The 15,374-nt window shown below is 36.8% G+C and overlaps 1 protein-coding gene and 1 pseudogene across 1 annotated transcript; both read left to right on the forward strand.

The window, feature by feature from the left end:
• The first annotated feature begins 80 nt into the window (after nucleotides 1-80).
• On the forward strand, nucleotides 81-5,097 carry LOC107466970 (phosphoglucomutase, chloroplastic-like; annotated as a pseudogene).
• A 4,039-nt stretch (nucleotides 5,098-9,136) lies between these two features.
• LOC107466872 (uncharacterized) lies at nucleotides 9,137-10,089 on the forward strand. The gene is made up of 2 exons (XM_016085881.1): nucleotides 9,137-9,669; nucleotides 9,798-10,089. Exons 1-2 carry the CDS (start codon nucleotides 9,137-9,139, stop codon nucleotides 10,087-10,089), a joined length of 825 nt encoding a protein of 274 aa, XP_015941367.1.
• The last annotated feature ends 5,285 nt before the right edge of the window (nucleotides 10,090-15,374 follow it).

The raw sequence follows: 15,374 nt of genomic DNA on the forward strand, positions 1-15,374 counted from the left end.
GTAGGTCTAGAAATCGAAATCTGATAGTGGTATTCCACTTATGATTATATGCATGATTGTTTTGCAGGTGAAAAGTGTTTATGCAAGAAAATTACCTCGCAAACTGGATACAGGTTGGTAGGATTCCATGGGGTGTATAATTACATGTTTTATACATAGTTTTACTTTTTCATCTAAGTAAACATTTGTGCATCTGTAGGCACTGTTTGATTCATTGCCTCCAGAGGATAACAAGAATGGTGTATTGGTGTTGGGAGGTGAAGGTCGATACTTCAACCGGGAAGCTGCGCAGGTTAAGCTTTTGAATGCGTTGTTTTAGCTATCAAATTTAATTTTGTTAAGAAAAGTGCTTATCCTGTATCTGATTTCTGCTGCTGTTCTCATTCACTTCAGATTATAATCAAAATTGCTTCGGGGAATGGTGTTGAAAAAATTTTGGTTGGACAGCAAGCATCTTTTAATCATTTGATTTTTTCAATGAATTTTTCTACAACAAATGTGAAGAACTTTGTAACACAAGATGGCAGTAAATGACGTCATCATAAGGATAAAAAATCTTTGATGGACTAGTGCATCACCTTATTGTTCACACTCCTCTAGTGTGTATTAACCTGACTCTCTTCTTAATAGAAATTGAGGACAACTTGTCTTTCTAATACAGGGAAGGTATATTGTCAACACCAGCTGTTTCTGCTGTGATAAGGAAGCAGAAGTCAAGCAGCAGGCCTATCTAACTAACTCCCTTTTTATCCTGCAGTATTTTAGCTCACTTGCTAATCATTTATCTCATTTCCTTATACTTTAACAGGCAAATGGTGGATTTATTATGAGTGCTAGCTATAATCCTGGAGGGCCGGAATATGATTGGGTATTAAGGTGAGTTAATATTTTTTAATTATGGGTCAATTGTGAATTGACTAATAGGTTATTTGATATTCCATAAACATAATAGATACAGCTCTGTCCCATAAAGAAGATTTGTCTTGATATATCTGTAGCCAATTTCCATGTTGTGTGCAAGTTTGCCAGTTGGTGTTTCTGATCCTATTTTATTTACCCTAGTTTAATTACAGTAGTGGACAACCTGCTCCAGAATCCATCACTGACAAGATTTATGGAAACACACTATCTGTAACAGACTGTAAGTGTTTGTCATGCTGTCTTGCTTTTTGCATCCTTATTCTATTCTTTGAAATTATTGACTTGATCATATATTGTCTGGTTGGAGGATGAAAGTTCTCATGTAATATTGCCATTACCAATTTAGCACTTAATCTTTCTTCTTGAACTCCTTACATTACTCTATAGAATTAATTTATTGGTGATTTTTTTCTTTTTTCATTTTCCTTTTTCTTAAATGGTGCTATTAATGCATCTAAAATCTTGCACACTATTTTGCATCATCAGCCTACCCTATTCCTATGCGGGATTACTCTAATCAGCCACTAACATGTGCCATCTTTTTTTTTCCCCTTCTGGTGAACATATAACTTGAGCTAGGCATGAAGAAAAATAGTTGATATTGATTGGGATACTCATGGAGGAGCATGACCGAGTGATCTGTGCTTTTCTTACCTTAAAAGTTTAATGGAATTTCTATTATATTGGGCTTAGATATTCTGCATTCATGTAGATATCTGAGATAAAGATCGCTGACATTCCTGATGTTGACTTATCAAAAACTGGGGTTACAAAGTTTGGAAGCTTCAGTGTTGAAGTAATAGACCCTGTTTCTGACTATTTGGAGCTACTGGAGGTGAGAATAATTTGTCTGTATAATTAAAATCTAACAGGACAATTCATGTTACTTGATCTTAGTGCTATAGCTTCATTTTATTTATTTATTATTATACTTCTGTGCAGACTGTATTTGATTTTCAGCTAATAAGGAGTCTTATATCAAGGCCAGATTTTAGGTACAATTTTCTTCATATCTGAATTGCTAATGTTAACATTATGGGATTGCATGTCCCATTTTGTTTCGTATCTGGCTCTCCCGTTGGCCTCTTCGCCTCTTTGTTTCTTTGTCCCTTTTTTTTCTTTTTTCTTTTCTGCTTTGCAGCTCTAGTTTTCTACAATTGTTGTTTCACATATTCTTGTTTACTGTGGCATTAATGAAAGAAGTTCTCTGTCTAATACCTTGCTGTCAATAATACGAGTTTTCCTGTTTGACAAAAAAATTTTATTCTTTTCATGCACTGTGGTTTTTAGTGTCTAGTTTTTTCTGTTTAGTCAATCTTATTTGTAACTAAAGAGGTTGACCTTTCTGTTGTTCCTTGTAATTCTTATGGCTTGACTTCCTGGATCTTGCATGTCTTCTTTTGGTTGTCTAATCTTTCTTGGTTGTTCTTAAGATTCCATATATAAAATTTATCATGTTTTGAACAAAGTGAGCATATCATGGCTGATGTATGTTGTTGGTTATTATGCTCACAATTTATGAAAGTCTCAGTCTTGAAATTCATTACATCTTTTTTATGTTTCAGGTTTACATTTGATGCAATGCATGCAGTTACTGGCGCTATGCCAAACCTATTTTTGTTGATAAACTTGGTGCAAGTCCGGTATGTTTTGCCCCTTTAAAACCTTTTTTAATGAGTTGAATTTAATTTATTTGTAGTTGTGGATACTAGGTTTTAATTATGCAATGTAGGATTCAATCGCAAACGGAATCCCTTTGGAAGATTTTGGACATGGTCATCCTGATCCTAATCTAACGTGAGTTTAACTCTTTATTTTATAAAATTGTCTTTTCACCTGAGAAAAATATATTTGATGGGTTGTTCATTTGACAGATATGCAAAGGATCTTGTCAACATTTTGTATGCTGAAAATGGTCCTGATTTTGGAGCTGCTAGTGATGGTATGTGAGTTTCATGAGTTTCTTTTGTTTGTTTCTCCCCATCTAATTTCCTCAGTAAACTATTAAAATTCAATGTTCATATTGTATTTGTTGTGCAAATATTGTTATGGTACACTTATGAGAAAGGATCTATCTCGTGTAATATGGGTCCACCACAATTTTCAACATATTGCAGAAGATGCAATTGATGTATGCTTGCACAACAATGTTTTGTCTGTTTACTTAATGTTGTTCAAGTATTTCATTTTTATTGTTTTTTCTCCAGGTGATGGTAATAGAAATATGATTTTAGGAAGATGTTTCTTCGTAACTCCTTCAGATTCTGTAGCAGTTATTGCAGCCAATGCAAGAGAAGCAATTCCATACTTCAAGGATGGTGTTAAGGTAGAAAATTTATCCACTCGTTACTGTTAGGTGTAAATTTTTACAGAGAAAAAAAATGCCATTTTCCTTCATTTTAATTTCAGGGTCTTGCTAGATCAATGCCAACAAGTGGTGCTCTAATGTGTTGCAGAGAAATTGAAGCTTCCCTTTTTTTAGGCATGTTTTAATTTATTTTATTTTGTATAATTGTTTATATTTTTCTAAACTATTTTAAATAGAGTCTCAAATATTTATAAGCATAGTTCTTTAATAACAAAGATGGACTTGGGTTCAGGTCCCCACTGGTTGGAAATTTTTTGGGAATCTTATGGATGCTGGGAAGTTATCAGTTTGCGGGGAAGAGAGTTTTGGAGCAGGCTCTGACCACATTCGTGAGAAGGATGGCATCTGGTAAGTATTCCACATGTTTTTTTAAGTTTATATAATTTGATTTAATTTTATGTTTCCGGGCTACTACTTTGGTATATCTTGAAATTATTAGAATTCTGAAAAACAATGTTGACCATTTAGAATGGTAATGTCTATGTGTTCCCGAAGAAAAGAAAATTTGTTGTGTATCTTGTGTTTACAGGGCTGTTTTAGCTTGGCTTTCTATTATTGCGCACCGCAACAAAGACAAGAAGGCAGGGGAGAAACTGATCTCTGTGGCTGATGTTGTGAAGGAACACTGGGCAACTTATGGAAGAAATTTCTTTTCTAGATATGACTATGAGGTAGGTGTCATCATGGCTGCAATTGAAGTTTCATTTGTAACATGATCTTGGCATTTCAGTTTTATCTTTTGATTTTCTTAGTAAAATGAGCATGGTTAAGTGTAATGGTTTATTTTACAAATCCATCTCCTTCATGTAGGAATGTGAATCTGAAGGTGCCAATAAGATGGTAGCATACCTACGAGAGACTGCATCAAAGAGCAAGACTGGTGATAAGTATGGTAAGTTGCTACTAACAATTTCTCTTAATCTTGATGATCCTTTCTTGTGTATATCATAAGTGTGAAATTCTCTTGCAGGAAGCTATGTCCTCCAATTTGCAGATGACTTCACATACACTGATCCTGTGAGTTTTCACATTGGTTTACATCTTTTAATTTAAGGTCAAGAAATTATGATTCTTGCTTGATATGGATCCAACTTATTAAATGTGTAGGTAGACGGAAGCGTGGTATCAAAACAAGGTGTTCGGTTTGTTTTTAGCGATGGCTCGAGGATTATATATCGTTTATCAGTAAGTGACATCTGTTTTATTTCCCCACCATTTCTCCCTCAAGAATCTGAAATCCATAGTGGAATTTATGTACCACTAAATGCAAATGTTTGCTATATTTTTTTAGGGAACTGGTTCTGCAGGTGCAACTGTTAGAGTTTACATTGAACAGTTTGAACCTGATGCCTCCAAACATGACCTTGATGCTCAAGTTGCCTTAAAACCATTAATAGGTTATATTCATTTCCAAGCCAGTAACTCTGATGTGCAGATTTGGTATTAACTGTTTTGTTTATCATTTTTTACACCATTGATTTTTCTATTGATATGCAGATTTAGCACTATCTCTGTCAAAGCTCAAAGACTTCACAGGAAGGGAGAAGCCTACAGTGATCACATAATGTACTTTATGTTAATTGTAATATTGCATATGAAGGTTGGTTGTCAAATTCAGTTTTGGTTACTCAAGCATTTTGGAGCAATATACGTATGGTAGTTAACTTATTTGTCAAATATGGAGGATTATTTATGTACCAAAATAATGTATTGTAGTGACAATAATTTTGTGCTCTGCAAAAGGAGCTGATCTATTTAAAATTTTGTCCAATTACATTATGGAGAAACTAGAGTTGCATCTCAAGTATGTTCTATGCAGTAAATACTAAATAGTTAGTCTTCCAATTTTAGTATCCCTTATTTTATTTTTTGATATATCCTTAACAAGTCAAAATTTGACGTCTTCACCTATATAATCCTGAAGGGTAGAGGGTTTGATTGGGTAAATTTTTACAAAATTTTTTTAAATATAATTTTTAAAGATTTTATAGAAAAAATAAAAATAGTTTTATGTTTAGACATTTCATATAAAAATATTTTTTAATTTATTAATTATGTTTAAGTACAATATAAAAATATTTTTTGTTTATTTATAATGATAAAAATAGTTTTTTTAAATAATTTTTTTAAAAAAAGATATAAATTATAATTTAAAAAATATTTTTTTATTATTTTTATTTTTACTATCAAAATTTTGTTAAATATATTAAAAAATAATTAAAAAAATTCTAACAAATATAATGACACCTAAATAAACTCAGAATACTATCTTCAAAAGAGAAACATTATTTTTTTTTCCTGTTAAGTGATATTGTCAAGCATGATCTTTTATTATTTAATATTTTTTTATTTCACTTAAAAAATATATAGTAAAATATCACACTTTTTATTTTTTTTATATTAAAGATAGAGAAATTCGAATCCGCAACCTTTTAGGTGAATATGGAAAAACTATGCCATTTGATTTATAATTCATTGACAGTATCACACTTTTTATCACCAGAAAAAAATTGAGAGAATTTATTTCTATACTAATATTCTTAAGATTTAGAATTAGTTGATTTTTTTACTTAAATATCAGACACAATATTTGTCTTTATAAAAAAGAAGCACAATATTTTATTTATAATCAAATTATTTTGGCTTAAATACGTTCTTAATCTTATCACATCAACATGTAGCTTGTCATAATAATATTTAACAAAACAAACTAAATAAAAACATTTTAAATTGTATTAAAACTAAAAACAGTAACTCTGATGTGCAGATTATGTGCAGATTTGGTATTAACTGTTTTGTTTATCATTTTTTATACCATTGATTTTTCTATTGATATGCAGATTTAGCACTATCTCTGTCAAAGCTCAAAGACTTCACAGGAAGGGAGAAGCCTACAGTGATCACATAATGTACTTTATGTTAATTGTAATATTGCATATGAAGGTTGGTTGTCAAATTCAGTTTTGGTTACTCAAGCTTTTTGGAGCAATATAAGTATGGTAGTTAACTTATTTGTCAAATATGGAGGATTATTTATGTACCCAAATAATGTATTGTAGTGACAATAATTTTGTGCTCTGCAAAAGGAGCTGATCTTTTTAAAATTTTGTCCAATTACATTATGGAGAAATTAGAGTTGCATCTCGAGTATAATAGCAACTTAACTATGTGTTCTAATGCAGTAAATACTAAGTAGTTAGTCTTCCAATTTTAATATCCTTTATTTTATTTTTTGATATATCCTTAACAAGTCAAAATTTGACGTCTTTACCTATATAATCTTGAAGGGTAGAGGGTTTGATTGGGTAAATTATTACGAATTTTTTTAAATATACTTTTTAAAGATTTTGTACAGTACTCTACCTACTCGGAGCTTATCGCCATATATCTCGGCCACATCAGAAAACGGAGCTTATCGCCATATATCTCGGACACGTCAGTCTGATCAAAACACACGTGCATCTGATACTCTAGGCACGTATATGTTAGTTCCCCAAGAATCTCGGGAAAGCCGAGATTCATTCAAATGAACCCTTACGGCAATTAAAGCTCTAGCTCTATAAAAACAGCGCTCACATAAGCAGAGAAAACACATGAAGCATATACCTCCTCTAAAGAAAATCACTTCACCTTCTGAAGTCCTCTGCTGGAATAATCTCTTTCTCAATTTCATATATATACATATATATCTGATCTTTTGTTTTATCTTCATACTAACTTGGGCGTCGGAGTCCCTTTTGCAGGTATTACGCTCGGGTCCAAGATCACAAGAAAATTGTCGGTCCCAATAAAACTACTGAGCGGAGGTCAGCACAGGACCGAAGTATACAGCGGCAACCCCATCCTTGCAAGAACATTTGGCGCCCACCAGGGGGCCGACGTCGATTCCTTCCCACCCGAGGATATAACCATTTTTAGCTCACCCATATCTGTTACGCCTTCCTCCCTTTTTGTAGGAAAAGAACTATGACGGACCATTCAGAGACTCAACAAGAAGTTTTCTAACTTTACTAAAATTCAATTTCTTTTGGTTATTGCTTAAATATGTTTGTCATCAAGGGAAATAGTGTTGAGTTAAGAAATTAATAAATTTAATTAGTGATGACAAACATTATTTTTGGGCAAAATAAATAGTTAGTGTTGATTAATTATAATTGCATCTTACTAATTATTTAGTGTTGCAGGCCAAAACTCAACATTGCAACAACCTAATATAAAAGCAAGCAACCCAAACTGGTTGAAATCAAGAAACAAGGTTGGCGGGCTATAAAGCAAGGAAAGCCCAAAGAAATCAAAGCAAGATAATTAATGGTCTGAATTTGAGTAGAACCCGATCCAAGCCCGAATTGATTTCAAATTTCTCTCACTTGCTTTCACCAACTCAACGTTCTTCTCTTCTTTGACCATGTCAAATCACAAACTCAGAAAAGTGAGAAAGAGAAAGAGAAAGCTTCTTCTCTAAGGTGATCATCAAAGAAGCAAGAAAGAGAAAGTCCAAGCTTGAAACTCAGAAGTCTAATCACCCATTTCAAACCAAATCAAGCTTAGGTTAAAGGTAACACATTTCCTTTTACATGCAACACACTTTCTTCTCTTCATCTTCAACTCTCTGCCACTCCATTTCGGGTTATATGGAAAAGAGGATTTATGTTCCTCACTGCTGTGCATCAACGGTTGAGAATATGTCTTGGGGACCAAGTTGTGTTTCAATGGTCAAGATCTAGGTTTACCATTGAAGAAATCTTTTCTGCTGTTAAAGTAGCTTTCGGTCAACCAAGGAAGGTCAGAAGCAAAGTTTCCATTGTGATGATTAATGGGAAAAAGTGAGACAGTGGGTTGGTGAAGCTCAAGGCTCAAAAAGTTGACCTAGGAAGAGCAACAAAGCAACATGCAAGGAGATAAAAGAAGACTTTCTGCTCATTCAGAACCAAGGAGAGATAACCAGAGTATTGAGATTTTGTTCTGAGAAGTGTTCTTTGAGAGAGTTCAACTAACTGGACAGTGTGACCTAATCAAAGGTGCCTTCCGCCAGTATGAAGAACTGAATCAGAGGCTTGCTAATCTGGTTTTCGCATAGCACAAAGGCTGTTGATGAAGTCAATCTCCTTCATGTTTTACTGATTGTAATGTACTTTTCTAAGTTTATCTTTCTGTAATTTCTTGTGAGAAAAGGCACTGTGAGAAAGCTCAAGTAAAAGCCATGAGTGGAAAAAGGCTGAGTGATACACTTGAGAGAAAAGCCTAGAGTTATTTTCTGATTTCTTTAGGTTGGTTAAGTGTCTTATATCTTGTACCTGTTAGGTATCCCTTTCTTAGTTGGGTTAGCACTAAGAGTGACTAGTTAAGTGTTAGCATAACCAATGTCAAGTTAGGTTAGAACTTGAGTGTGAAATTGGTGTATGTAATACTTTTAACTATAGTGGAAATTCCTCCATTGTTGTGGAGGAGACTGGACGTAGGTTGCATAGCACAAGGCAACCGAACCAGGATATATTCTGGTGTTAGCTTTTCTCTTCTCTGCTGTGTTCTGTTTTCTGATATTCATGAGACAAAAATAAATTGTCTCATAAATTTCCGCTGCTGAGTACAAACAGAATCAGAATTGAAAGTTTGATTTAAAAGGTCATAACACCAACTTAAAAAGGAAGGCATAGTTTCAACCCCCCTTCTCTAAGCCTATCACAACCTTTAGATAGCAAAAGGACAAACGATGAACAACACGAGGAGCATCAGTCAGAGTCCAATGCTAAGACAGTAGAAACTCCACCCAAGTCCGGGAGACGCCGAGCTAACCCATTCTCCGAGGAGATAATGAGCTATAAGATGCCACATAATTTTACACTCTCGATGACCTTAACGCCATACAAGGGGATCGGAGACCCAAAAGTTCATGTCACCAAGTTTGAATCCATGATGTATCTGAACAGTGATTGCGACCCTATTCTATGCCGATCTTTTCCTACTTTCCTAGATGGAGCTGCTTTACTATGGTTTTCTAATTTGCCTGCAGGATCCATAACCAGCTTCGACGAATTCACCAAGATGTTTATCAATCATTTTGCAGCATCCAAAATTTATGTGAGAGACTTGGATTATCTCAGCACGATCAAGCAAGGTTCGCATGAAAGCTTCAAGGATTACATGACGCGGTTCACTACGGCGGCCATGAAAATCCCCGACTTAAACCCAGAAGTACAGTTGCATGCTATCAAAAGTGGCTTACGACCAGGAAAATTCCAGGAAGCCATAGCTGTGGCTAAGCCGAAGACGTTAGAAGAATTCCGAGATAAGGCCACAGGACAGATCGAGATAGAGGAATTGCGAGAAACACGGAGGAGTGAAAAACTGTCATCACGAAAAGATGATGACAAGCCGAGCAGGTCTATTATTAAAGATAATAGAAAATATTTTAAGCTAACTCCAAAATTTGATTCATATACCAGGTTCAACACAAGAAGAGAGGACATCATAAAGGATATATTGCACAACAGACTCATAAAGCCACCAGTAAAAGCGGAAACGTATCAAGATCAAAAGTACGTAGACAAAGGAAAGCATTCCACCAGAAGTTCGGTCACACCACGGACGAGTGTGTAGTAGCCAAAGACCTATTGGAGAGACTGGCAAGACAAGGACTGCTAGACAAGTACATCGGTTCAAGGAGCCAGAAGGAAACAGCTGACACGAGTAAATCGAAGTGTAGCTCAGACCGAAGGGATAAAGGAACATGGCGGGACCCAGTAGAAACCCCCACCTCCAAAGGGGTCATAAACTACATATCAGGAGGTTTCGCCAGATGAGGAATGACAAATGCAGCAAGGAAGCGAAGCTACAGGGCCATGATGGCAATAGAAAAGACACAGCAAGATTGTTCGACTCCAAATTCTTCGGCAGACATCAGATTCAGTACATCTGACTTCAAATCACGAGTTCCAAACCTAGGCGACCCAGTAGTGATCTCGGTAAACATGGGAGAACTGACAGTGAAAAAGGTGTTACTCGATCCAGGAAGTAGCGCCGATGTCCTGTTCTACTCCACATTCAAGAAGATGCAGTTAAGTGGTAAGTCACTACAGCCATCAGGAGGAGAACTAGCAGGCTTTTAAGGAAAAAGAGTACCCATATCAGGATACATCTGGCTGAGAATAACATTGGGAGAACCCCCAAACTCCAAAACACTGGATATTCAATTTCTAGTGGTCGACTGTGTTAGTCTTTACGATGTCATCTTTGGACGACCATCGCTTAACTCCTTTGGAGCAATTGTTTCCACTATTCATTTGTGTGTCAAGTTTTCCTTACAGGATGACAAAATAGCAACAGTCCACGCCAATCTAAGGAGGCCAGACAATGCTACAATGCTAGCTTGAAGATTACAAAGGAAATCGTCTTGAGAATCAATTCGGTATACAACTCGGAGCGTATCCCACGCCTAGCCGAGATGGATCCTAGAGACGACCACAGTCGCCCTTCACAACGGACGATCTAGTAAAGGTAACATTAATTGCAGATAATCAGTATACTAACATTGGATCGGCTTTTTCTGTAGAAACAAAGCAAAATCTGAAGAACATTCTGAAAGCCAATGCCGACCTATTCGCTTGGACCCCGGCCGACATGCCAGGGATTGATCTGAACTTCATCTGCCACAAACTAGCAGTCAACCCCAATGCTCGACCTATAAGACAGAAGAAGTGCAACTTGGGAACAAAAAGAAGAAATGCAGCAGCAATAGAAACACAAAAACTGCTCGATGCAGGTTTCATAAGAGAAGTCCGATTTTCTTCATGGCTAGCAAATGTGGTCATGGTCAGGAAAAATTCAGGGAAATGGTGAATGTGCGTGGACTTCACAAATTTGAACAGGGCATGCCCAAAGGACTCATACCCATTGCCAAACATTGAAAGACTTGTTGACAACACTTCAGGTTACAAAGTGCTGAGCTTTATAGACGCTTACTCTGGATACAATCAGATCCAAATGCACCCAAACGATGAAGACAAAACAGCTTTCATAACTGACCAAGGTAACTTTTGTTATAAAGTAATGCCTTTCGGATTAAAAAATGCAGGTGCCACTTATCAGAGGCTCATGGACAAAGTATTCAAAAAACAAATAGGAAGGAATATCGAAATATATGTCGACGACATGGTCGTCAAATCCAGTTCAGAAACACAGCATGAATCCGTCTTAAACGATGTCTTTCAGCAACTCCAAATGCACAACATGAGGTTAAATCCAAAAAAAATGTGCATTCGGAGTAAAAAAGGGGAAGTTCCTTGGATTCTTATTAACAAATCGAGGTATAGAAGCCAATCCAGATAAATGTCAAGCAATCCTAAACATGCAGTCACCAAAGACGATCAAAGAAGTACAGAGACTAACAGGATGCTTGGCCGCCTTGTCAAGATTTTTACCAGCCGCGGCGACAAGATCTTGCCATTTCTTCAAGACTATGAAAAAGTCAGATGAGTTCTCTTGGACAGACGAATGTGAAAAGGTGTTTACCGAATTCAAATAGATTCTGGGATCACCACCTATACTGCAGAAACCATAGCATGGTAAACCCTTAAGAGCAATATCCAATGTATTTCGTAAGCAAAATCCTGCAAGACGCTGAAACAAGATACTCAATGATTGAAAAATTGGCATATGGCTTAGTAATCACCGCCCGATGTCTGAGACATTATTTCCATACACATCCGATCATAGTTCGAACAAGCCACCCTCTGCAACAAATATTAGCAAAACCAGATTTAGCAGGTCGATTGACAAAGTGGCAATCAAACTCTCTGAATTTGACATATCTTATCAATCAAGGGGATCACCGAAGGCACAGGCATTAGCCGACTTTGTCTCCGAACTCACAGGTAAGGATGAACTTACCAAATCCTGGGAACTGTACGTGGTCGGAGCATCAAACTAGAATGGATGCGGAGCAAGGATTCTGTTGAAAGACGACAATGGAGTCCATGCAGAACAATCAATCAAGTTTCTCTTTGAAGCAACCAACAACCAGGCCGAGTATGAGGCCTTGGTCGCAGAATTGAGGCTAGCCAAAGAAGCAGGAATCTCAGCCCTAAAAGTACACTACGATTCGTTGCTCGTGGTGCAACAGGTAAATGGCCAATTCCAGGTACGCGACCCGCTTCTAGAGAAGTATTTGATGATGGTTAAAGAGCTTATGAAATATTTTCAACACTTCGAAATTTTACACATACCTAGAGAACAAAACAATAGGGCTGATATTTTATCCAAGTTAGCCACTCATAGAATGACAGATCATACAGATAAACTACACCACATTAGTCTAACGGAATCCAGTTTAGAAGCAAAGTTAGTTTTGAGTGTGACACAGGTGGAAGATTGGCGAAAACCATACGTCCACTATTTACAGAACGGGAAAATACCAGAAGATGAAAATTCGAGAACATTCAGGTACAAAGCAAGCCAATACACTTTACTAGGATCAAATCTGTACAAGCGAGGTATATCTCGACCTCTCTTGAAATGTCTCAGCCGAGAAGAAGCCGAAAACGTGGTAAATGAATTACACGACGGCGTTTGCGGACACCACACTGGAAGTAGAAGTTTGGCCACAAAGATACTCCGAGTAGGTTACTACTGGCCGATGTTAAGCAAAGACTGCGAAATGAAAGTCCAAAGCTGTGACGCCTGTCAGAGATGTGCACCACTCATACATAACCCGGCCGAACTCCTACATACATCAGACATCAGCTGGCCATTTCATAAATGGGGAATGGATATACTCGGACCATTCCCAATCTCTACAGGGTAGGTAAAATTCCTTTTGGTTGCTATCGACTACTTCACGAAATGGATAGAAGCTCAACCGTTAGCAAAGATCACAGCCGAAAAGGTACAAAATTTTATTTGGAAGTCTGTCATATGTAGATTCGGCTTACCAAGAGAAATTGTATCCGACAATGGTAGGCAATTTACCGACAAAAAGATTGCATCATATCTGACAGATTTGCATATTAAACATCGTTTTTCTTCATTCGAGCACCCACAAACTAATGGGCTCGCGGAAGCTAACAAAGTTATCTTGCAGGCATTAAAAAAGAAGTTAACAGATGCTAAGGAAGGATGGGCCGAGCTTATCCCAGAAGTATTGTGGAGTTACAACACGACTCCGTACACAACAACAAAAGAAAGTCCATTCCGATTAGTATATGGCACAGACTGCATGATACCTATAGAAATCAGCCGAGGATCAATACGGACTTAGTACTTTGACAAACGTGACAACTCGGAAACAAGATCGGCCGAACTTGACCTCATACACGAGGACCGCGAACTCACCAAACTGAGACAACAAGCGATGCAGGCAATAATGAAGAGGCAATACAACAAAAGGGTCAGACCAAGAACACTAAAAGAAGGAAACCTAGTACTAAGACAAATGAAAGAAGCTCCGAAACCACAAGGACATGGGAAACTAGCCGCCAATTGGGAGGGCCCATACCGCATTTCTAAAGTCATTGGCAAAGGAGCATACATTCTTGAAACACTAGAAGGCAAACCCATACCCAGGACATTGAATATTTCATCTTTGAAGACATATTACAGTTAACTCTTAAGTGTAAGCGCAAACTAGCCAAGTACACTTTTTCCTGATCACGAGGTTTTTATCCCTAAGGAGGGTTTTACTCGGACAGGTTTTAACGAGGCCGACCACTTCGTAAAATAAGACATCAAATACATATCAATAATATTCAGTTGCATAACATGTGATACTCATCATTAGCAAAAGTCAAAACAACATCATTACCGACCACTAAAGTTGGTCGAAAAGATCGCAAAATGCAAGAAGTGATATTAAAGCAATCCTTATCATTCAAACACACGCAGGAAAAAGTCAAATTAAACGATCATACATGAGCTTCTGATACAGCTCTAAACATTTTTTCAACTGTCGTCAAGATTGGATACCAAAATATTAACAAAAGTCTGAAACAGAATCAGTCTTAAACTAAAACAAAAGTATCACATTTTCCTACTTTCAAATACAATCATACTTTCAGGCAGGGGGAGGAATATTTTCACCATGATCCTCACCCGCCTCATCTTGAACAAGCTTTCCATCAATCACGATCTTCGTTACATCAAGCCGGTCGACATCAAACTCAGGAATGAAAAGCGAAACTTGGGAAACAGCTCGGTCAAAACCAGACGTAAACATTTCAATACCTTAATCTTCCAATTCATTGATCCGAGCAATCATCTCACCTTTCACCTTGTCATTATCCCTTATCTCACTTTGAAGTACATGAATCTGATCATGAAGACGAGCCACTTCATCTTCATAGTAACTTCAGAAACCTTTTCTTCTTGATCTTTCATCTTGGCAGTAATGTCAATAATAACTCATTCTTTCTCTTTAATCGTTCGTTCTAAAGAAGCAAACTTCTCAGCATGAATCTGCTGCTCGTCCCCGATCAATTCGGTAGTACGGCCAACACAAAGCAAACGAGCAGTAACATTTTACAAAAAGCAAATCAAATACAATAAACAACATGAAAAGGAAAAAACAAAAACAAAAGAAAATTCACATACCTGAACATATTTTCCCAAAGCTTCCATACCAACTCGGCGAGTAAGAAGCATGTCCCCTGGATATTGGGAAGCCCTATCAGAAAGCTCAGCCAAAGGGAAGTTCTCACTCCAAAGAGAATGAGAATTCGCCCCTGGTATAAACCCATGAAGACTTCGCTGACGATCAAATGCCAACTTTGAACTTTCAGTAAATTCTTTACCCCTCCAGATAATACTTCCAACGAGTCTTCAGAAACATCTCTCTTCCTCTTCGAAGAAGCTGGTTGAGCAGTAGAAAAAGCAACTTCCCCTACACCAGTCTTAGAAAAACCAGAAATACCAGCACCTTTATCATTTTTCTTATCAAGAAAAGTCTGTAGGCGAGATGAAGTCAGATGCGGAACTCGCCCTCCTACAGATAGAAACAAGAGCTTATAGACCAGACAAGAACAGAACAATTAATAAAAAGTACATATTTATATTACCTATGTAAGTCATTAATCCCTCCTTATCACTTTCCTTCTCA

The sequence above is a fragment of the Arachis duranensis genome, chromosome 9, assembly GCF_000817695.3.
Source record: "Arachis duranensis cultivar V14167 chromosome 9, aradu.V14167.gnm2.J7QH, whole genome shotgun sequence".
NCBI lineage: Eukaryota > Viridiplantae > Streptophyta > Magnoliopsida > Fabales > Fabaceae > Arachis > Arachis duranensis.

Bases quoted from the DNA above. Each gene is read 5' to 3' on its own strand.
- LOC107466872 (XM_016085881.1), top strand. From the start codon at position 9,137: ATGACCTTAACGCCATACAAGGGGATCGGAGACCCAAAAGTTCATGTC. The intron at 9,670-9,797 runs GTCTATTATTAA...TAAAGCCACCAG, and splicing joins GATGATGACAAGCCGAGCAG to TAAAAGCGGAAACGTATCAA.